The sequence below is a fragment of the Astatotilapia calliptera genome, chromosome 13 (genome assembly GCF_964374335.1).
Source record: "Astatotilapia calliptera chromosome 13, fAstCal68.1, whole genome shotgun sequence".
Classification (NCBI taxonomy): Eukaryota; Metazoa; Chordata; class Actinopteri; order Cichliformes; family Cichlidae; genus Astatotilapia; species Astatotilapia calliptera.
The window spans coordinates 10,988,620-11,014,086 of record NC_137434.1 but is presented as its reverse complement, the minus strand read 5'-3'; the positions used below and the strand labels follow the sequence as shown (position 1 = coordinate 11,014,086).

Sequence of the window (25,467 nt, the reverse complement as noted above, 5' to 3'; positions counted from 1 at the left end):
TGATGTCTCTTTTCCTTACTGCTTCTCTTTCCCTCCCCTTCCACAGTTTGACAGGAGTGGCCGAATTACACCGAGGAGAGAAGAGGGGTTGACTCGCTGCCGAGCCCTTGCTGAGCTCCTGTTCAAGCTCTGGGTGAAGCAAGATGTGAGCTGCATACCGGCCAGCAGTGACAGCCAGTCTGCTTCTATGGCTCTGTTAGACAGTGTCTGCAGACAGTGCACAGCCCCGTTCACAGCTCCTGTCCTTCAAAAGATGCCCCGAGAGCTGTGTGCTCAGAACCTAATCCAGAATGCCAAATTGGTCTGCAGGTCACCTGGCTCTCCCTGTCTCCCAAGCACACTTAACCTTTCCAGTGATATAATTTCTTTTTTGTTTAAATGTTACCTTTTGGAAAAGTGCTACCACACCTATGAAGGAGTAACAACAGATCAAGTAACACAAGCCAACAGATGTGTAGATGACAAGAAAGCTTAAAAAAATAGATCCACAAAGAAAACACCAGCTGTTTAGGAAACCGCAGGAGAAAAAAGAGAGGTGTCGGAGAAGTAGAACACAAACAAATGAAACAAATAAGTAAATTGTTAAAATTGTAAATAACTGCCTTTGTGCTCTAGCTCTATTCATCTTAAGAGAGAGATAAACAGGCACACATTATATTTGGAGCTAAAAACAGGTCTAAATCTCGATAATAGTACATGCTGGTCACCAGAAGTGTGGATGGCACTGAGTACATTTAATCTATTCTATGTGGAGTTTCTACAAATGCTTTATTGATTCGAGAGCTATACCTATTAATCATAGCGGAGAAGAAAAGAGGGGCAGAGAGAGCAGTTAGCTGGAGAAATAATGAAAACAGTAACAGGAAGGTGAAATGATAGACTTGGTAGAGATTTAGATGGAAAGCCTGTAAAAGGTGTCAGAGCAGCTGAGGGCAGCCTGGCAGAACGATCCTGCTCAACTGCAACATCAAGGTCAATGGCAGCATTTCGAGAGCTCTCTCATCATTTGTCTCCTTCTGCAACTTTTAACTTTCACCACCTCTCCTCTCTTTGTCCATTTCAGCCTGGCCACGTACGTTGAAACGGCGAGACAGAAAAACTCTCGGTCCACACGTCCAAAAGAGTCTCTCTCAGACCTGCGAGTCACAGCAGGAGTGACAACCCCGCTTCCTGAATGATGTTCAGCTCTGACTCTTTTATATGCTCAAGTACGCACAAAATGACAGAGTTCAGTGTTTTACTTCTCCATCTTCTCCTTTCAACACCTCCTTCTCATTTTTTTTGCCATTTGCTGTGTTGAGAGTTCGGGAAAAACCAATCTGTCAGGTGGCGGGCAGCTGGCGTCGGGCGCAGTGATGGTGGGCCCTCCAGGGTCCCTGCTCTACTTGGCTCGGCTCTCACCTATGCTGGGAATATGCTCGGCTTTGGGAGATTTGTCTTAGTGAGGTGCACTAATGGGATATGTGCAGCACAGCGCCGCTGATGAGGGCTCAGGTGGCGCAGTGTTATTTCTGCTGAAGGCTCCTCTACTTCATCACCAGCACAGGGCGAGGAGAGGAGAGGGGAGAGAAACTTGCATGTACCGTGTAAATAAAAGGACACAACAACACTATTGCGTAACATTGGGATATGCAGTCAACAATTTTGACACTATAGCAGCTACAAGCCAAGTGTTCATCCAGTAATTTCATGCCTTTGACTTAAAGCAGCATCATTGAACTGTTCGAGAAGGACTGCTTAATTTCCTTTTAATTTCCTTTTAGTTAAAGCTTTATTTTTATCCCCATCCAGCAAGTTACATCCATCTTGCGCGTATGCACACTTGCTTTGATGTAGCCAATCGACAGGATCTCCACCCTTTCTTTGCAAAGAAAGGGTGGAGACACTGGTCATATGCAAAAAGCACTTCTTGCATAAGTCCCTATGTCATTTTTCAGGCATATAGTAGGTTGTGTATTTTACATGAATAAAAACCAAAGAAAGTCCCTTGAGTTTGATGTTAAAGCTAAAAATTCAGATATTCTGTTCAGAATGCTAAACAAAAGCTTCCATCTCAATCGCAGTCAACTCTGTAACAGTTGGAAAATAGAAGTTCGTGGTCAAAAATATCCACTCAACTGTAACATGGGAGGAAAAAATATATATAAATGTGTACTCTGCCTTAGGGGAAATTTTGGCTTTAAGAACAAGCAGGCCCATTGCTCTGACTGTTGCCAGCATGGCAGCTCTTTCACATCCTAAATTTACTTTAACTCAACTTTCAGAGTTAACTTTTGCAACAAACTTGTACAGCTAAGGTGTTTTTTCCTGTGGTGAGAAGTGGATGCATCACCTGATAAAGTGAGCAGTAGAAAGTCAACAAGTTGAATACATGTCCGGGCTATGTTACATTCCCATTTTTTATTTGCAAATGCATGGGTAGCCTTGTAGGCGCACACTGCAGATCACACCACTTTTGCTTTTCCTGAGTGGGCTTATATTGTGCAGAGAATACCACAGCCTGCTGTTATTTTAGGGCTTCATTATTTCTAGTGTTTCTTTCTCTCTCTCTCTCTCTCTCTTTTTAGCACCTAGTCTTCTGATTTTTTTATTTTTATTTGCAAGGATATGGTGCCAACAGATAACAGAAATGGTGAAGTCTGATAAACTGAGGCTGTATGATGTTTGAATTCCTCAGAAATACAGAAAGTGCAGGTTTTCTCCCCTTGAGGCAGAAACTGTATTGTTGGTTCCACTCTCCTTCTCCACAGCTGTAGCTGGTCAAGTTCATGTCTCAACACTCGTCATTCATTTTGATGAGCTGTCTACCTTAAAGCTGTATATAGCCCGAGGCTGAGTTAGCTGGGGCTGGCAAACTCACCACAGGTGTTGGAATGACAGTAAACTACCATAGCGCAAAAAAAACAAGCACAAAACAAACATGCGAATGTTTGACCATGCGTAATATTCTGAATCACCAGGTATACATTTCTAGTTAAGTATTGTGTATTTTTTTTAATTAGTGTTATTACTTCTCAGCTCCATTTTTCTCTTTTTGTAACATGTAATTGCTCCTTTCATAGCTGTATTTTTAACAACAGTAATAAAGCAATTTCCCTGCAGGGATCAATACAGTTTTTTTTCCTGATTCTTCTTATTATTATATTATGTTTGGAACAGTGATCTGTACTTGTTTTAAAGGTCTTTGGCAAGATAACGCCTCACAGCTTTCCTTGAAATATCTTAATAGTATTTTTTATTAAAAAAAGGACTTTTTATTGCTGTTGTTTTCAATAAAATGTTGATAGCTTTAGTGCTATTATTAAAGATAGCTGTAATAAGAGACAGGCAGGCTGGAATCATTTAAGCTCAGTATAAAACAATGTAGATTAGGTGGATGTGGTTTGAACAGTAGAAAATCATTAAGCGTAGCACAGCTGAGCTCTGCTCTAGTTGGAGGCATCAATGCTGTGCGTTCATCTGAAAAGTGAGCGGGGGAACAGGGTAGTCACCCCATCAGGGCCCAGTGGAGAGGTGAGTTGACCCGGGGTGGAGGACAGAGTAGCGCCCCAGGACTCTAGACGCCATTGCGTGGGTGTCAAATGGCCCGGAGCTGCTCCTACACTAACACTGGGACACGACAGCAGGGCTGTGACCATGACCGACTTTGCAGCCCACAGAAGGAGACAGAGACAAAGAGGGATGGGAGGGTGTAATGTGAGGAAGAGAGGCAGGGGAGGGGGGGAAAGAGGTGAGAAGAAAGAGGGCAGAGCACAACAGCTGATGACCTTCCTTGGAAATAATCCATGTAGGTGATAGCATGCTTTGTCCTACATGCTAAAATTAACACCCGACGTTTTACTTTGTAAAAACATTCTGAGAAGTTTGTGGAATGAAAAAGTTTAATGCTCGAACAAGTTTCACAAACCCTTAAATCTATTGTCCTGTGGGTGGGAGGTGTTTTTACATTTGGCTTATCATCTGTGAAAAGTGCTGAGAACAAATGCACATTGGGCCACGGAGATCTTGCTTTCTTTGAGCACACACTCTGCTGCCCACTGATACAACATATTGCTCCTACTGTATGTGCCTTGAAATACCAAAAACCCAGCTAGATTAGGCTTCATGTATTTTGAGAGAAGGGGGAACCTGCCTGGGCCATTTCTGGCAAGCTAGCAGCAAGCAATCACTGTTTAAAGATAAGGTGCATGAATGTTTCCAGCCCTCCTAATCCTAGACAGGGATAAAGAGAGCCAGACCATGATGCTGGTTAGAGAAAAAAAATCTTAGCTGCTTGACACCTTTGATCTGGACGGTACAGCGGGATGGCAGTGTGGACATACCAGTAGAGCTTTGGTGGATTACATCCACATATCTCCCACAGCCACCAGTCAGTGCTAAAAGTCCTTTGTCAACAAATCTCGGATCAGTTACAGAGACAGATGAGCCAGAGGTGAGGGGTTAGCAGTAAACAGGAAGATATTTGTCCAAAGAAGAGAAGCAGCTTTGCCACATCAAGCGCCTCTGATTCTTTTGATAGCGTTATAAATACATGCGTGCAATGGCTTCTTATCCAGCAAACAGCAGAAGTAATATACGTGTCCTTGCTTATAAACTGCATGCCTCATTATGGGGTTGTTGAAAAGTGCTTTTTCAGCACTGCCTAAGACCTGATCTGCACAAGGTGCAAAAGTCTAAAATGCATCTGAAAATAGTTGTTTTTTCATATGATTTTCCTTGTATGGCTAATAAGACAGACTTGTCAGGGAGAACTAGAGACAAGAGGATGCATAGGAGGAAGGACAGAAAACAAAAGGATTGCAAAAGAGAAAATGACCTCTCTAAGTCGAGGTAGTTGGACTCTTGGCACTGATCCTGTGAGACGTTGAGAGGTGTCTCCTCCGTGGAAGGAATAATCCATTTAAACCCAGGTCGCACGGCTGTGATTGATGTGCAAACAGAAGCAGCACTTAATAACCTCTATCATGCTGGGTGACCTCGTGGCCCACGGAGGGCACCAGTTTGTTTATGGGTGGTACCTCCGACACACTATCGGTGCAGAAATTCTGTTGTGGCTAATGGGCCGGACTGAGGGATTGGACTGTCAGCGCAGTGTGATCTCTCATTTTTCTTTCCAAGCGTCTGAGGTACCCCCTGCACACCTCTACTACACCCAACCTCCCTGTTCTGCCATCATCTGTCAGTGGTGACTGAGTCTTCGGGAATATGGAGGCGTGAGAGAGGGTGTCAATTAGCATTAACTTTCCCTGACAAATCTGTTTGTCTCACCACAATGGCCTTGGATAACTTGTTCCTGATTCCTCTGTGTCACGATGTTTGGGGCACAGAATTTGTTTTCTTGCTCCAGTTCAAGTGCAGAAATAGGTCAAGCACGTGTACATAAGCATAGTACCTGCATGACCGTGAACGCATACTCAAAATGATGCACATTCAACAGAGACAGAAAGAGATTTCTTTTTTTAGAAAAAATCACAGGCAAACATCGGGATCGGGGAGATGTGACTTCCACGCTAAAGAGCTTTTGTTTATATTGCTAAAATGGAAGCTGACCTTAAAGGTTATCTAAAATGCACAGAAAATGTCAGAACTCCTGACAAGAGAGCAGAGGCCCTTTCAGAATATGGCAGTACTCAGGGGGCACACAGAGGACTCGGAGAACAACAACACAGCTCTGTGCTATCTATACTGTACTTCCTTTGAAAGTCCCTCCTCTATTTGCCCTCTGCTGTGTGAAGATCTTTAGTCTTAATCAGCTGTTGTTCTGTGGAGATCTAGTTATGGATGCGCTAAGCTGTTTATTTATTAAACAGGCTGTTTAATCCCCCCCTCCCACTCCACTGCATGCTTGGCTCTGCACAGACCATCCTTTTGATGCGAGGGGGCTCCTGGTGGTGTGGTATGACAGGCTCCCACTGGCAGTGCAGCACACAGTAGCACAGTGAATGGCAATAAGTGGTGCCCTCGTCAGCGGCGCGCAGTACAAACAATGACCCCCACCCCACTCTCTCCCCTGCATGTATTTGCACTACCTTTGTGCCACTACAGCTACTCTACTCCATATTTTTGCTTATAACACAAAACACTGTATATAACCATTAGCTGATGCACTTCACTATACTTCTTGAATTCAGCTTGTTATGTAATTTGTTACGTCACGAGAAGTCAGACACTCGTGTTTAAGCGGATAACATATATTTTGCAGGAAGAGGAAGGAGAGTGGACTAAAAAAAGAAGAAGCCCCTGTGAGATGTGTGCATCGGCAGGTGGAACGAAACATAACATCGCAGAAAAGATGTGTGTGTGTGTGAACTGCAAAAAAGTGACAGGGGGAATTTATTCAAAATCCCAAATGGGAAGTGTTCTATCAAGAGCATAATTAAACGTCTTGTGATTTATGAGCACGCTTTACTAAAGACTGGTCTTTATTAACACACATATGCAATAGCGCGTGTCAGGATAGCTCGCCACTCGGACTATCTTTTATCTATGCCGGGCAGTTTCAGCTAGTTTAATGAGCACTGCCAAAGTTTATCAGGCTCTATAATCAGTACTTTGCGTGTAGTATTTCAGAGTGCAACAGCTGGCAGTTAGTTATAGTCCAGGTTTGATAAAGGCAGAGGAGTAATGGCTTTGGTTGGAGAGAAAAACAAACAGATGTAAGGTACCCAGCATGTGGGCAGAGGCTTTTTTTTTTATGTTCCCCAGGGGCTGTAGATGAATCATTTTATTTTTGCATACTGTCTACAGTTGGAAATCAAAACACAAAACTCAGACTAAAACTTAATTACTTTGTTTTTCATTAGACGTTTAAAAAAACCCAAAGAAATATGGAAAGGTAGAGGCTTCTGTGCTTTCACTAACGGACTAGGACTACATCAATAACTAACAGGTTTAATCAATAACCAAACTGTCATTTTTCATACAGAAACAGTTTCCAACCATAGTCGTGAAAATTAGCTCATCCGGTTTGATCTGTGTCTTCACATCACATGTGACATGTTTGTTCAGGACATGAAACGGCAGCACAAATCTCTGGCATGTCAACTGGAAACGAGTCAGAACCGCCTGAGTATAATCACAGCTGAATGCACCTCTCAAGCGTCTGCACAGATGATTTTCAGGGTGTGTTTTACCAGCTGAATGCACTCTGTTTGCAAGTTATGGCAAATACTCTAGCACTGTAGAGACATGTGCCGCTGAAATGCACAGCAAATCACAAATAAGGTGCTCAACTGTCACTGATTATCAACATTTCATCATTTTCTTTATGAGCTGTGACCGGATAGTTGCACCGACTCACATGTGCACTACAGTCCAGTCCCTAGCTTTTAATTAAATCCAGTCAGTGGCTGTTGATGCTTCGCTTACAGTTTGAGATACGGCTTCAAATGTCTGCATTTTAAATAAAAAACCAGCATCAGGTCTTAATAGCACACTCAAATAGCTCAGATGTGTCTGTGCTTATCTACACCAATGATGTTGTTTAAAAAATCCTTTTAAATTAAATTCACACAGTGAAACAGCTGTGGAAGTAAGCTGCAGTAGGTTTAGTAAATTAGGTAGCTTTTATGTAGCTTTATTAGAACAACAACAGCTGCATAGGTGTATATAATAAATCTGAGCGAGGTCAACCACATGAAGAATAGTACAGAAAGCACCGGAAATATAACTCCCCGACGTAAAATGGACAAAAAACAAGTATCATCTAAAATGATCTGAATTACCGAGGAATGTGAAAGGAACTATCCACCCTTTGGTGTCATACATTTTAATTATCTGGTTTTCTTTGCTGTTTTCAGAAGAAGGTTTCGAGGGCTTTTGAAACTTTTGTTAGTTTTGCTTTCTGAGTTCAATATGTCACTTTTGAATTCGCATTACACTCGGCACGTGGACATAATAAATGCTGTGTTGTATGCCTATTGAGAGCGCGAACAGTGCACGCACATATCTTGAGGAAACAGTGTTTGTAAAATTGGCAGCACCTCGTCTTGTGAAATGATCAGAGGCACTTATCGACTCTCATGAGATCCCTGCCTAAAGAAGTATAGACCCAGAATCATTTATCAGTTGTTGCCTCGCACTGGCATTTTTTTAAATTGGCAGAATACTGTAGGTATCTGCAATTACGCATAACTTTACAGAGCAGTTGTGGCTGCTTATGTGGAACTACATTGCTGCTAATAGTCAGTTGCAAACAACAGAAATTAGCATGTTAATTAATCCTTACACATTTGGCACCTACTGCAAGTATTGGAGCTGTATGCAAATTCATAAACTGTACAGTGTACGGTGTGGGGTAAAAACAGGCAATTTAAATGATCAAAAGAGTCAAAGAATCAACATGTTTTCTTGCATTTAACTTTTTTTTATCTTCAAAACTCAAAAATTCTGTTCATATCAACAAGTCTGGTTTCTTTTCAGTGTGACTTTAAGTGTAATGAGCACATCAGCTCTCTGCCAGCAATGCCTTGCAGCTTATTTGGCTTGATCTCATGAGGGTGCATAAGCAGTATTCAGTATTCTTCTACGTCCTGCCTTTGTGCAACATGGTTTAAGGTGAACTTGTTGGTATATTTAGTATTTATATCTAAGTAACCTCCGCCCTATGTGCATCATTTTAAAATATTCAGCCACAAACTGGGGAATATGAGCAGCTTGTTATCATTGAGTTGCACTGAAAGAACAAAGCAAATGGATAAAAACAGAAATAAAAGAAGGGAGACTGAGCTTACCGTAGATGCCTGTGGATATACATGGGAAGGCCTGCGCAAAGAGAGAGAGAGAGATGGAGAAAACAATCAGCATGATCACACAAATTAAGACAAAAGTAATTCCTCTTTGAAGCCAAACGTTTAATTTTGTAGCAGAGGAATTCAAACGTCATCTACTGAAATAAAATGTTGCACGACTGCACCCATCTGCGTTAAACTGTAACTATTGTCAGGCATCTACTGTACACTTGTATGATTGCCATTTACCGCGACTGCTTCACTTGTTTATTCCCAGGAGCAGCAATTTCCACTAACATTTGACGAATTCCCTGCAGTGACGATGCAGAAGTGTGTCGTAAACCATATTCCAGATGCATAAATACAAATACTGAAGTGAAAAAGAACATTTTCACAGGATTCTGTGAAGTCCTGGGAAAAACTACAGTACAAAACAAGATTCAATAATTTGTTTGGGCATTGACTGGCCCATTACAATACCCTGATTCTTTTCTTTATCAGCCATTCTGTTGTTGCTGGGCTTTGGATGACACTTTGAATACTGGCCAAGCTTTAACTGTTGGATAATTATCCTCACGTGTGAAAACGTTGGTGTCCAGAGTTCATGGCTGACTCAAAGACCACAAGAGTCCAAAATCCTGTGGCTGCAGAATAAGCCCAAATCATCACCCCTCCATCATTGTGCTTGACCGTTGGTATGATGTGTTTGTGCTGATATGTTGGGCCAGAAATGATGTTGTGCATTATGACCAACAGCTCCACATTTTCCTCATCATACTGCAATGCTCTTTTTAGAGAAAAGACAACCCTCCTCCTGACAACCCTGCCAAACAAACCATACTTCTTCAGCTTTTTTGTAATTGTTCTGTCATGAACTTTAATATTTAACATGCTATCTGGGGACTGTAGAGTCTTAGATGCACTGCACAGCCTGACCTTGGGATGAATCTGCTAGGACGACCAGTCCTGGGAAGATTGTGTTAACAGACACCTGAATGCTCCAGACCAGCAAACTACCAAAGCACATTGCTGCTATTTACCCACTTTATTCCTACAGAAGATTAAGGATATACTTAATTTTCCACAGAACTGCATAGATACACAGTATACTTTTTGTTAGCATCCAAATAAAAGCTTATCAAACATCCCTCTTTACACACATATTTTATGTTTTTTAAGTTCCATCTTTGACTGTTATACCAATCACTGCATTATAATGCATGTATTATATGTATACTTGATGGCCGGTATAGCTCATTATGGAATAGTGGATTTCACATCTTATTAATCATGACTATCCAAATGAGATCGACCTTGTCTGTCACTTACTTTTAGTGTCTAAGGTTTAAGTGTCTTTGATGTCAATACACAGTCTGTGACTCGCAGACAAACAAACTTTATTGTGAGTAAAAATACAAACTGCCAGCAGTGACTCAGTTGTGTTAAAGTAGCAACAAGGGCATCCCAGCAGGAGGTTTTTTAGTGCATGATGATAAAGCTAAACACAAAATCCCAGTAATCGCTGCCACATTTGGATCAATAGTACAAATCAATAATATAGCAGCCACCAAACTGCAGGAAAGCACATACACCAAACAAAAGAGACATGTGGAGAATGAGAAGAAGGATAAATAGAATTATCTTCATGACCCAAAGAGCCAAAACTAACACATATTTATTTATGGACGTCTTTTCCAAAAAGATTATAAAAAGTAACCACCTTGTAATAGTTCTGGCTTTGCAGCACTTTGCAGCAGACATATTATTCAAGCATGGCTTTATAGCTGAAAATAGTTTCATTACTCTTTACTTCTGTGAGCTAATATATTATGATACATAGGCCTTGCTATAAGCTCCCCTATTTCACATTCATCTTTTTAAGTATATTAATAAACACTAAAGAGAAAGAATTTTTTTCAAAGGTCCCATTTGTCCTCAAAACAAGCTGAATACGTGCTTTAGTTCTTGCATTCATCAAAAGGCGTGGCTACAACATTAATATAATAAGATGACAAATGAAGAAAAAAAAGGAAAATGTTTCCTCTAGCAGCTTATAAAGCTGGATGAATATAGAACAACAGAACAGCACAGAGATTAATCAAAGAATAACACCCGTACGTCAAGTTCTCTCAGTGCCAAAACTAAGCCCAACAGTTTGCTTTTCTCACACTGACCCTGTCAAGTTGCATTTAGAAACAGGCTGTTTCTATTAGCTGTGCCAAGATCGCTTCGTTTTAGAAATGAAAACACGATTAATAGATCTGAAAGAGAACGAACCATACATGTCTCCTCATAGAGTGATTATACAAATGCCTTAATCAACGCATTCATCTTCGAGCCGTTTCAACGTATAGCATTAAGAAAGCAAATAGTTAATTACAAGGACAAAAAAGATATTCAAATTTTTTTTTTGTTACTTCAAAGCATCACAATCTGTGACTCTAGCTTTGAAATGCAATGGTCTGTTTTTCCTTGGTTTGGTTTAAGAGGAAAGACTCTGTTTGCATTCTTATTTACCAGTTTTCAGGTTCCGCCTGTCAAGGTAAATCTTTCTTCTGTGGGCTGATTTAAATCTTTTACTGATGCTTTGACCTTTCCAGATGACTGTCTGGGTCTGACACAAACCACAGATGATGAAGCGTGGAAAAGCATGGCCGTTTTTAGCCCTGTGCCAGGCTCAGACCGTGGCACGCGCAGAGGCACACTGAGATTAAAAGTGCAAAACTGTTACATATATCCTAACACAACAAACAATATTTCAAAGAATTACTGCGTGCAAATAGGATTACTTATAATAGACTGACTCATTAGAGGCACGGAAAATCAGAGTATCTCAATTATAAAAATTGATGACACTTTTACATATAGGCAATAGTCTATTGAAGCTGGAATCTAAATTACCCCAGCAGAAGAAAACGATATGAAGGACTATCATAATAAGGAAAGTTACTTCCTGTCAGTCAGCCAAGGTGATCCTGAGCCAGAAGCCTCGTTATCCTCTCTCAGCTTAAAGGCCAAAGTGTCAGTCACCTGACGTTGAACTTCTGCTCTGATTGCACCTTTAACATATAACAGGCTGTGGGAGTGACGGCCTATCAGCGTAATCAATTAAAATCCTTTTTATTAGTTCCTTGGCTGATCCATTAAAGGACTATTGATCACGCTGGTGTGAAATTGCACCAGGTAATCACTTAATGGGATGCTGTCAAAATGTGACACCACTGTGACACATTCATTTATTTGTTTGAAGGGCATTTGATTGCAAGAGGGAAAAGTAGTACACAGTAATGTGGAAAGATTTTAAGCACTTTACGAGGGTTAGATTCATATTCATCACTCAGCAACGTCAGGGAGTTGCCTAATCGGTCCAAAAATCAATCAGTAGCTCGACAATGACCCCAAGCATGCAGCCGGAGTGTTTTCTCAGATTCTCAAGGATCTCGAGGATGACATGGAGAGATAAACATTCAAAATATCTGCCAAATATTGTACCTCGAAACACTGCAGCCAGTGCCCAGAAAAGACCCTTTGCAAAACAATGACACAACCTATTTATCATAAAATGAGCTCAATTTTTAACCTAATATATAGGGAAACAATGGAAGAACTAGTATACAGATTTAATCTGCTTTAGTAACATATTCAGTCAAATTAATGCAGAGTGATGATTATGGCGAGAACCTTAGATGAAAATGAAATGCTACAACATGTCTGTGAACGTTCTCAGTCATCCAGGTCATCGTAGTCTAAGGAGCGTCTGGACTTCTTTAGGTTTCTTGAAGACGTTTCACTTCTCACCTGAGAAGCTTCTTCAGTTCTAAGAGCAACTGGTGGAGAGTCCCAGATTTTGAGCCCTATGGGAGTGTCCCCAAGAGGGTCATGGACCCCCTATTGATCCTCTACTTAATCACACAAGCCAAGGTGTGAAAACGAGTGTGGGTCACAATCAGCCAAAGTTTCAGCTCACTGTGAAACCTAGCCCCACCCTATCATGTGATTTACTGAGGTCAAATGGCCCAGGATGTGAGTGGGTGTTAAGGCATTTGGGAAGGGATCTCAAAACTGGATTATAGATGGCAGACACTTGGTGTCGTAAGCCACCATCCCTGTTCAAAGATGGTCGTTCACAGTGAACATAGATGGCTTCTTTCACCCCTCTTTCAAACCATCTGTCCTCTCTGTTCAAAATGTGAACATTGGCATTCTCGAAAAAGTGACTTCTAGTTTGAATGTTACAACATTCAAACTTTAGTTAGGTTTCATTTTTAAGCACCCCTCTGAAGGACACAGAGAAATGGTTCTGCAAAATGAAGGGCTTGTCTTTTTACAACTGCATTACATTGGCAATGACACGAAGAGCTCCTGACATGAGCTGCTGCTCATGTTCTTGATCAAACTTAATTTAGGTTGTGATGAATTTTCAACCACCAGATGCAGTTGATACAAGCCACCTTATTTCATAAGGTGATAATTTAATTAATGTTTTTAGATGGTAATATACATTAATTTAAGAAGGCAATGCATTTCAAAACCAGGTGACAGAGGATGCTAAGAGGAGTGACCAGCAGTTGAAGTACTTAAATTTCAAGCAACCATTTTCTGTCAAATGAATTAAATGCAAATCTGTCATTTGTCAACACAAACAAACAAACAAACAAACAAAAACCTGAACATTTAAATCAATGACAAAACAGATTTCATTATATCTGTATTCTACTCATTCTGTGAATTAGTCATTTTGAACATGTTACAATGTTAAAGAGTGCTTTACCATAAACACTCAAATTTAGAGAGCACAGGACAACCTGGTGATCAAGCAAAATACCTTAAATAGCCATCAGCATCACATCCATAAAAATTCATCTAGTTACACTAAATTGATCGCTCTTTGCTACTGTAGTGCAATTTTTGCAGTGAGACAGATGATAATGGTAGCTTTACCATGCCTATGCAGTTTTGGATTGAAAATATTTCGGAGAACGGTAGAAGAGATAAGGAAGAGCACGCTGAGCAGCAGGAAACACTAAGCGTCCATATGAAGGTGCAACAGCGGGAACCGAGTTACATAAAGAGAAAGGTCGATACTGTGATGATGTCATTGTTAATGCACATTATAAGACTTTGTCAGCAAAAATCATGCTGAAGCTCAATCTACTTTATATGGATCTATCAGGCAGTAAGCGTGCAGTGTAATATTTAAAACCAGTTTACTTTTATTTTTCACTAACCAAAGATATTTCATAGATTTTATATAAACTCTTTAAGAACAACCTCAAAATGCTTCTGCACATAATACTCTATAGTATCACATATAGCAGTAGTGCTTTTAAAGACAGAAAAGAAATGACGAGCGGAATTTAAGCCAAAATCACACTAAATGCAACAAAGTTGCTACAGTAGTTTTCGGAGGCAAACCAGAGAGTGCAGCAATGTAAGAATAGTAAAGCATAACCCACTTCTCATCTTCTTTCCCCATCAACCCTGGGCCACCATTGACGACATTTTTGCATACATACTTTTATATCTGCTTACACTGAATAAGGTCTAATGTTAATTAAGGCCGTCAGCACTATATTTGCAGTCATGACCTATGATTTGTTGTTTAGGTTATTATTTCTATCTCTGGCTGCTCATTAGAAATGAGTCAGCGTGTACGCCTGCACCCTGGTATGGGGCTATAGCTGACATGTAGGCTTGTTGCTGATTTTCTTTGCTCAGAGTGTTCAGAAATTGGTCACCAGGGAAATTACTCTGTTGCCAGGGCTCCTCCCTAATCTATCACATCACTTTAAAGTGGAGCACCTTTCCTCTCAGTATTTCTACACACTTATTTGGTTCAAAATGCATTAGATACAGCACAGAATGAATAAAGTGTGCAATGTTTTCAAGAAAAAAAATTATTTATTTGGACCTTTGGTGTTACGTATAACTCAAACGCACTGACAAATATCTGCATGTTTACAGAGACTGCATTTTCATTTTAAAACTGACACAACAAAGCTTATTAATGCATGATTTATTGAGTGCATATTGTGACTAGAGTTTACCAAATATAGAGCTCATAAAACTTAGTCACTGTTACCGCTAAGTTTGATGGCCTGCAGCTTTTTATCATTTGTTAAACAGCAGGAAATGGCACAATAAAGATAGTTCAACCTGTGGCAAAATGCTGTTGCGTTACTGTACCTGCTGCAGGCACTTCACAGTAGCCACGAGCAGACAGGTTAATGGAGAGAAAAGCATGCATGGGCACAGTGACCGCAGGATCCTGCCGGGGGAGCACCTCGTCTCGGCTGGCTGAGTAAATAGCACTGGACCCGGGGTGGTGCCCCAGTAGGTAGGAGCCTCCTAGCCTGTTTGCAGATGGAAGGTATGCTTATAAATCACAGCAGCATGGGGAGATCTTGCGCAAATGTGACCACAAGTATGTTATTATTCACCAGTGATGCCACAGTGTGGGCTTACATCAGGGGATCAAAAACAGGAATCCAACAGAATCCTCTTTGTTGACTGCTGTAATTCTTTAAGCATGTAGGTCATGCCTGGTTTTTCAGTTTCACAAATTGGCTACCTGCTACTGCAGAAAGGAACATGCCACAGTTACAGATCAGGATATTTAAATATGACACATTAACACCCTTTTATTCTGCATAATACCACAGTCAATACTCTGTGTCATTATGCTAAATGGAGGATGGAGAAATGCAGAGGCTAGGAAACCTGGCACCTAATGGCCCGAGTCCCACCTCAGTTTTCATATGTGCCAAGATCAAATACAACTATTATCACAATTACATCTGTCCATTAAGGTCTCAGCATCATTGGCTGTGTAGGGAATTACTCGCGAGCCAGGATGGATCTTTGCTACTCAAGGGATGATTTCACTTCCCAGGTAGAGTGCACAGAAAGTGCACAGAGTTTCAGGAACGGCACGCTCACTTTTAGGTGCCACTGATGGAAAGCACGTGTGCAAAATCCAGGAGTGACTATGGCAATTCCAGCTCCTCTGATGAGCAGCTGTAAGGGTGGGGATAATGAAACTCGGAACATAAAATGACCGTTTTATGTTCCTGCTGTGTGGACATTTGACGTGTTTGCGTGATCACAAATTGTTACGGTGTCTGCGAAGAAATGCCATGAATCAGCCTTCAGGTAGAGCATTCGTATTGTTACAAACAGAACAGAACATCTCTTTCCTCCTTGAAGGTCCTGCCAGCAATAAATACAAAATTATGCTGCCACAAAGCATTTTCTATCCTTAAGAAATAGTAGGTAACATTTAACAAAAACAGAAATGAAAATATAGACCTTTAGAAGAGTAGTTATCACAATGTTTTTTCTTCAAATCCAGATCCATCTATTTTTTTGTGCAAATGTGAGTCCAAAGGAGCAAATAATCAAAAAGTGGAATCACTGACAGAGGCTATCATTTTAAAGTTTACTTCAGATATACTTCAGTACCCTGAATATTTGCATTTTACTATTGAATCCCCAGCCTATATGGATATAATTATATTACAAAAATAATATACTATAATATATACAAAAGTACATTCTTTATTTTCAGCTCAATAGAATGACTCATCCTCATCACATCCCTTCTCAATGTTACTATAAAAGAAATCTGTAGCTTATTTGCTCAAGCCGTGTTTACTCCAGACACGAGGAAAAGTGGGCTTAGAAAGTTTACAAGTGAGCCCTTAAGCACTTGCTAATGGTACAGCGGGACAATCCCGAGTCCTCGCTGACTTAACTAAACACAGATTCGGAAGTAAACAACGGCACACTTTGGGATTGGATCAATGGTAGATAGTAGCTGGACATAATTAACTTTCTTTGGATATAATGGAGCTCAGGCTGCTCTATGATTACCTTCACTGCGCTCACTTCCACAGCACTGATCCCATCTGCACGTGCAAAGGATGCAGTGTTACAGGGGAAGAAAGGCAGGCTGCAGCGTGTCTGTCAGCCAAACAATGACAGTGCTGAGATGGCTGGGCAGAAAAAAGGTGTAAATGCTTCAGCCTTTGGACGGTGCAGAGCGGTGAGGCAAATACACAGAGATGCCGAACTGATGGCTTCTTGATTCATTGATCCATGACCAGCTTGTATGGTTGATCGAGCACAGTTTACCCTGAAGCCTACAGTGCAAAGGTACACAAAGAAAGTGTTTTTTAATACAATCTGATCATGCACTAATAACTATAAAACAACTTTAAAACATTTACAGCTACACTCTATAAGTTGACACGCTTCAAAGATTAAAAATATACATATTGTATTCTGAACCAGTGCAGCGAAAATACAGCAGGAAACCGTTCTCTTTTATTTCTCGTTTCATAGTGAGTTTTCACAGAAAAAATTGTCAACTCATGACAATGATCCCGTCAGTGTCAAGTGGGAACATGATGTGAATCTGAGCTGAAGGTGCATGCAATCAGACGTCGGCTTATATTTATGTATGAGGCCTCCTGCTCAGGATTAGCTGAAATTATATCACTGGCCACTGAGCAACAGAGAGGCAAAGACAAAGGGAAGAAATTCACATCTGTGAGAAAAACTGACCTGTACATGACCCGCACACGGCTGACAGAATTCAAATGAGTGTAGGTGAGAACCATGTCAAGTAAACTCAAAAGCAAAATGCATTCCTGCTGCTCCACTGTACCTCCTCTGTACAGCTGCAGGCAGACTTCTTCTTGGATATATTCAGTTTTTTAAAGTCATATGATATTGATTAAATTATCATGCTTGTGGTGGGTGAAATCAAGACTGCTGTGAAAAGCTGAGAAAGACAGACTCGGATTCGGATTGACAGCCGGAGAATAGAGCTGTGGCTTCGTTCTTCATAGAGCAGTAAATTCATAAATAGCAGCTTGTGGTATTACACTAGTTTACAGTCAAAATGCATTTGAAATGACTGTATATCAAGCATACAATAATCTGGCTTGAACGTTAAGAAAGGGGTTGGCAGGCAGACTAATCTCAAGCAATTTTTGACTGACTGTAAAGGATGCCCATTCACACCCAGTTAGTCTAGCCAGTACCAGTCGCTCAAGCCAGTAAACACAGAAACCAACATGAGCATCTGAGAACACTCACTGATCCATCAATTGCTCATTTACACAGCTTAATGACTGCCTACGAAGACAAATACTCGGAACAAATTGTTCCGCAAGCCATAAAGTAAACAAAAAGTCCTACAAAAGGAAAACGCCTCCGCTTGGTTTAGCCCAGTGACCTCAAGCATGACATCACCAAGTCAGGAAATGGCAGGTAGGCTCCTTTCCTAACCTTTGACCTGAGTATGAGTAACAGGAAGTAAGAACAAAGGAACAAACAGTATTTAAGTTTAAAGCATAATAAAAGAAATGTTGACAACATATGGCTGCACATTTGTTTTAACCTGCTAAACTGCTTTCATGCAACAAAATGCTAACACAAACAAACCGGGGATGGTAAGTGAAGTGGTGTTACCTTAGCAATGGCAAATCAGAGCATGTGTGCAAAAAGCAATATGCTGTGATGTGTAAAATTAACATGCACAAAGCGAGCAGTGAGTATGAAAGTCCTCACCCACTCGTCACATCAAGACTTACTAATTTTGGGTTACTGAACTGAAATTGATGGTTGGCTGTAGTTTGTATGTTATGCTGCTAGGTCAGTCCTGATGCCAAACGTTCTTCATTGACACTACAAATGACTAAAACACATTTTGAGCCCAGAATATTGGCAAGAAAAGCCCGAATGGGGGCAGGTGCTAATTTTCGAAGCGCCACTCTTCCTAAACTATTCATCCAATTTTGATTGCATCATCGAAAAAGCAGCTTGTGTAAAAAGCGGTTGTCAAATTTCTTCTTTTACTTGGATGGATGTAGAGAAGGAAGACATGCAGAGAGTTGGTGTGACAAAAGAGGGTCTTAGGGATGGGATGAGATGGAAGTAGATAATCCGCTGTGGCGACCCCCTAAAGAGAGCAGCCGAAAGAAGAACGTGCTGCTGAATGTACCGTCAATCACATTCAGCAGAACTTGCACAAGTAAATGCCTGAACTGTTCACACTTACTCTATGGGTACCCCATGCAGACTGGAGGAGCCAGCGATTGAACCACCAAACTTCTGATTAGTAGAAGACCTGCGCTACCTGCTCTTCCTGATCTTGCAGCCACCTCAAGTGATGACACAAACAGATCTACTTTCTTGACATCCTACCTAACACAACATCTTGATCTGACCTGGCAGTCTGGCCTCTAAATAAAATCTGTGCAATGTTTGTGCTGGAATAACCTTACTATGCTTTCTAATATTTCAGAATACGTATTCTCTAGCTAAATAGACTATTTCAGATTTTTATGATGTTACACAATGAAGAAAGCTAAAAAAATCACTGCATGAAGCGATCAGAAACAGATGAGAAGGTTACAATTTAGGATTAAAACAAACTGAAACAGCGTCCATAAAATGTAAAAAGTTAAATATCTTAAAATGCCCAATAAGCTATTTTAATTATCATACTTGGAATCAGCTCATAAATATTTTAACTTCAAAGCAGATAACATCTGAAAAACTGTTAACCAATGTTATTTACTGGAAAGCTAACACTTAGACTGTTGTTAGAGGCAGAGCAGAGCACATTTTAAAGCAAAAACTTGTATATTTTGTATCGGGTGGCTGTAGCTCAGGTGGCAGAGCAGGTCAGCCACTAATCAGAAAGTCGGTGGTTCGATCCCAGGCTGCCTCCTAGCTGCATGCCAAATATCCTTGGGCAAGATACTAACCCCATGTTTGCCTACTGGTGGTGGTCAGAGGGCCCGGTGGCGCCAGTGTCCAGCAGCCTCGCCTCTGTCAGTGCGCCCCAGTGTGTGAATGTGTGTGTGAATGGGTGAATGACTGAATGTAGTGTGAAGCGCTTTGGGGTCCTTAGGGACTAGAAAAGCGCTATACAAATGCAGGCCATTTACCATTTGTATCTGTCTGGTTGTCCTGTACGAACAATCAATCAAACACTGCATAAATAGTGGAAATTAACATACACCAGTTTAGTTCTCCTACTAGAAATAATGGTGCAAAAGCAAATACTGCCCCAAATTTACACTGTGGGCCACTAGGGTATCAAAAATCTTTCATTTTAACATGCAGCTTCTGTTTGAATGCAGGTTTTTATTTGACAATTTATAGTATCTAACATCCGCTTCCTTTAAAGCCTTGAACTTTGCTTTGATTACAATCCTTAGCCTGACATAATTATGATGATCTTATGAAATTTTTATTGTATTTAGCACAAGAGGCATGACATTATAAACCAAAGAGGCATTTTGATTGAATCCTGAGATTGGAGGAAAGAAAGTGATAAATAGAGGAAAATGTATTTGTGGTAATTTTGAGCATCATGTTTGATTTGAATATTTGAGCCTCAGCGCCGAGCAGAGTATAAGACATCATTCAAAATGCCTCGGGGCCTCTAAAGCCTGTGAATATTTCAGCGAGAGCTTAAGATATGTAGAGCATGCGTGCGTGGTGTTTAGCATTAGGAGTCATTTGCATTTTGGTGGGTTAAATTACAGGTGGTCATAAAGAAAGTGATCAAAGACATGAATAGGAGGATTCTGTCTGAATCTATCAAGCTGCTGTTTCATGGGGTATCTCAAAGAGAGAGAGCCTCTGAAATACTGAAGATAAAACGGCGTTAAAGGAACAAGCCAAGCCATATATCCTATGAAAGGTAAAAAGGGAGCATACATGGATTTTCAAATATCCATACCCCGTGTCAAACTGTCTCAGTCGAGATTAGCAGCATATGGAGCTAGAAGGTTAGTATTATCAGTAATCCTAAAATATAGCTCGTGATTTGTACCGTAAGAACAGATGATTCCCAAGTGGCTGATCTAAACGAATAGTAAAACAATCAGCGAGCATTTTTCAAGAGACACTAATTTCCATTCACAAATCAACTTCAATAGCACATTTAATCAGGGAAAGGAAGGGGAGGAAGGGTGCTGGTCATGGCGAGTGAAAGCCAGCCTATGGTACCCTTCCAATGTAAGGCTACTAATTAAACATTTTTCCTTTCAAGCCGCCCTTCAACATTTCAAAAGCACCATATCAAAGTGGCTTCAAAGTCAAAATCCCACTCTGAATTTTGAGTTGACAGAACGGCACGAATATGAAGACTGTATGCCCCCTGTCTTTGTGGCAGGACCGATGTGAAACTAAAATCACGTCAGCTGCAGCATGCATACTAATGGCCCGGTCACACTCAGGCTGTGTCCAGTTACAAGAGCCCCAAACCCACCCAAGTGCTTTCAAGTGCCACCGTCAACACAGGAATGATTGCTCGGTTGAAATCAACCCCTTTTGTTGCCCTGCATTATTTACAGTAGTAAAGGGTCACCTACGGCTGAACTGTACACTGGTTTTTAAGGGAGTCAGTGTTACAAGATAACACGCAGAACGAACAATAGCGTGTGGTCAGCGGGGTGGCAAAATGTGGTTGATGTGAAAATAGAGATTAGGCATAGCTGTGCACCAGCAGTCACCCAGAATCAAGGAGGGACTGTCACTGAAGGAGCTGACATCACGAGTGACTACACCAGATAATAACTGAATATAGCATTTAGGCCATTCCCACAGTTAAAATATGACTAAGTAGTATTTTCCCAGCAAGGCAACCGTATTAGAAGCATCAAAGAGAGTGGTTTCACTTCTATATCTATTTTCCTTAAGATAATGAGATAAGTTTGTTTATATAAAATCACCTTTGGGAATTATTTAAGGTTTCTATGCTTAATTAAGGAGCTCTGTGATTCATTTTTGTTGGATTACTCTATTAAGTTTCTAAATGTATAAAATAGTAAAGCTCAGTGAAATATTACCCAGATGAATCAAGCAAAGAATCATAACATATGATAAAAGAGGCCATAACCACATTCCCCACAGCACTATATACAGAATAAAAACTAACATTCATTAAAAGACCCAACCTCATTAACTGCAAATCGAATTGCACACTCCGCCCTGGTGTAGCACTGACCCCTCGGATGCACAGTAAATACATAATTATTATTGAATCACAGGGACACGTTTCCCAATTAGAAGAGTGAATGTTTGTCTTTTTTCCTGCGTACTTTACGGCAATGCATTTGACGTAAGACGAGGTTAAGTCTGTTTCTTCCGATTTCTTCTTTGGCCTTGTGCTTTAGGAATAATTACTCAAAGACTCGAAGCAAGCAGCGTTTTTTTGTTTTTTTTTCAGCTGGGATTTTAATGGACTTAATGAACTCCCTTTGTTAACAGAAGCTCAGGGTGCTCTGTGATTGCCTTCATCGTGCACAGTTCTGCAACACTTGATATCTCGTCTCATTTGCTCCAGTGATACATAGCCTGTGTGAACTCCGGTGATGCAATATTGTGAAGGAATAAAAGACAGGCGGCAGCATGTTTGTGAGCCAAGGTAGACCGGAGCGAGATGAATAGGCATTAGAAAAAGATGCACAGCGGCAGACAGATAACCAGTACCCAGGATAACTGGAAAGATTTTTTGTTCCTTTTCTAGCCGTTTCCCTCTGCTGCCACGGATTGTGCTTGGGTAGGCTAAACGTGCGACTGATCTATCTCCCCACTGAATGTGCAGGGATGAAATTGATATCAATCTCCTACATGGTGCTTGATAAATCCGCAAATAAATCCCACAAAAAACAATAAGAATAATAATCTCAACATGTTAAAGTTTCCTTTAATGTATGCAGAGACTAAGCTATGAAATTGGCAGAAAATGAAACGTATAAAGCCTGTGCTTGATTAAACAGTTAATCTCAAAATTAATTTGCTCATTTGAGATCCATTTGCTAAAATCTAAGATTTCAATATCACACATGCAGTCAGGGAATCCACAAGAAGCATATCAGTGCTGTGGTTTGAGTATGAAAACCTGTTTATCCATGTAGTTCATGGGCAGACTAGGCCCCAGCAGCGCACGTTCGTTTTAAGCTCCCACAACATTAAGCCATAAATCTGAGCTTGCCCAGAGGTAAGAGCAACCAACACTAATTAACAGCAGCGGTATGAGAGGTCAAGGCCTATGTCGTTTTAGCGTGAGAAAACATTATTTTTCAATTTATAGTATATGCGCTGGCCTGGTACGCTTTAAGTAATAAAGCTTGCGGTAGTGTGGGCATGAGCACGAATGTATTTGCTTTACTGTATACTAAAGGGTGCATGTCTCTAAAGTAAATTAATTCCAGCAGTATGAACATAAGTGCTTTCAAATGAGGTGGCTAAATTGTCCTTATAGAAATGACACCTTAGATACAAGAGCCACCTCGGGGAATGTCCATAAAGCCAGATTGCTGATACAAACTAACGCTCAATTTAGGCACACAGCTCAGAATCGGTTTTCAATGAATATGTCTAGCCCTTAAAAGGACTTTGGTCCAAGGACACAGTAAGCTCTGAGGAGGTCAGCTCTCCCTCTGTGCAGACCTGTGGGCCATTCTCTCACACTTTGATCTGGGCTCTGATGATGCTGTGGCAGGCACAGACTCAGGAGTAGAAGGATTAGGGACAGGAGGGACATGGAGAGTGACAGCTTGCTTTGTATTCATTTTATCCCTTATTTTGGGCATAACGTCAGACAGCATGCATACCGATAGCTTCTCTGAGGTGTTTCTTTTTTTAGCTATCAAATCCTCAACCCCTTAAAAGAGAGATCAAAGGCGAGGCAGGCTCATTGATAACTGTATAATGGCTCACTTTGAGAGAACAGGCTTTTTGCTAAGATGGGCGCGTGGTGGAAACTGCAAACTATTAGTCATGCTGTCGGCTCATTTCCATATGTGTTTTATTGTCTCGTGAGCAAAGGCTACTGCACCTACTCACACTTATTGCACTCATGGTAGATCTAATGATATTCGTACCTACGGCAAAAACAAAGGGCCTTGTATCTCATTGTCTCTGTATGAAATACGTCTTGAAAGGTGACAACAATAATACACGTTTCATTTTATGCGTCTCTTTGATGAGCCTATAGCACCTCTGCTTGTCTGGGAACATGGAGCTACATAAAAGCACAGCTTTCTCAGAAATTACTGTTATTACTGGCTGAATAACAGTTCACTAACTCACAGAGCTTACACAAGATCTACAAACAGCAAGTTCATATACGTGTTTTTTTTCCATTTTTCTTTTGTTTCTTTTTACAGTGTCAGCAGTGGTGATATGTGCGAGGCCAAATTCATAGTTAAACATGAAACTAAAATAACATTTATTGAAAATTTCCTTTCTTCATTTTTAGTTGATGACACTTTAAGATATAAGCCACAGTTTGAGTATAAAGTGATCACATTAATATTGTAGCATAGCAGGCGTCATATTGCATTATGCATCAAGAAATGTCGCTCTCCTTTATTTGATGCCAGCTGCCAAAATAAAAAAATCCAATAATGCTAAATAATATTAGCTTTCCTTGGAGCTTCTATGTGAGATTATACACAAAGTCCCACCTGATATCACTGTGTGTTGTTAAAGCCACAGTAAAGAGAGTTTTACGACTACCATTTCATTGTAATATTGAAAAGAAAAGTATTTTCAGTGGGACTACAATTTAGGTGGGGGACTCGTCCTGCTCTCGCCTTCTCCCTGACTCGTGCTTTTTGAGAACTTTGCAGGATAGACACCGGGTGTTTTAGATGTAAACACGGCATGAAAGTGATTGCGGTGGAATGAACTGCACTGAGGATACCCTTCAGACCTTGTCTCATCCATTGTCCCCACATTTTTACTCATCTAAAACTGCACAGACACTGAACCTATCTGACATCTGAGGTGTCTTCTTGCCAACCTCGAGGGGAGAAGATAATAAACTTGTCACGTAGCAAACTTCCTTTATTCATGACAGGTACAGGGATATTGGGGATCAACAGATGTGAAAGAATCGGTAGGAGTGCTCCCGAAGGCTTGTTGCCATCTTCAAGTAGTCCTGTCACTTTTACACTACAGTGCAGGATATGGATATAAAGTATGAGGCTATAAAAGCAGTGTTTTGAAACATTGGGGCGTTAGTGGATTTATTGAGTGTAAAAGCCTTTTGAAGGATTGCCTGTTCAAAGTATCTACCTTTAAATCCCAGAGGAGATTTATTTCACCAAGGATTCTGGCCTAATCAAAATCTGCCCACAGACAAGCTGGTTACAAGTTAGATAGCTTTCTACAAGCATGGTGACTCAGAGAAAATATACACTAATATACACATTCGGCACCGCAAATTATGGAGGGATATGAAGGAGTGAGGGGCTATTGTGTGACTGCATGAGGCGGTGGTCATCATTAAAGTGCTTAATAGACCATGACGCCTGTAGGACCTGACAGGCAAGCTGGGCAGAGTGGAGGTTCCAGAGAGAGGGTCACCTTCATGTAGAGACAGCTCTGTCACACTGGGGTCGTGAAGAGAGCCACTCTGCCACTGTGGCCTGGCTCAGACAATACATGTATACGGTCAGCCAAGCAGAACAACAAGTCCCCCGCCTCTTTCAGATTCCAACCAAAAAGAAACAGACCTGCAGAGAATTTAGGCCCTGGACAGAAATGTACTTCCAGCTGCTGCACAAGCTTACCGTGTAATTATTTATACCAGATATGTGCAACAATATTGCTTAAAATAGTCTCCTAAATGGATTATAATCTACAATTCTTACCTCAATAGATTTTAGATAACTAGGTAACTATTCACTAGAAGTACAATTAG

The 25,467-nt window shown here is 40.8% G+C and overlaps 1 protein-coding gene across 1 annotated transcript in view; it reads right to left on the bottom strand.

The window, feature by feature from the left end:
- The window catches only part of macrod2 (mono-ADP ribosylhydrolase 2), a 399,684-nt gene that overhangs the window by 87,775 nt on the left and 286,442 nt on the right, over nt 1-25,467 (bottom strand). The window contains exon 7 of the mRNA XM_026190215.2: nt 8,733-8,763. Within this exon, the coding sequence (XP_026046000.2) occupies nt 8,733-8,763 (31 nt within the window). The remainder of the gene's footprint in view (nt 1-8,732; nt 8,764-25,467) is intronic.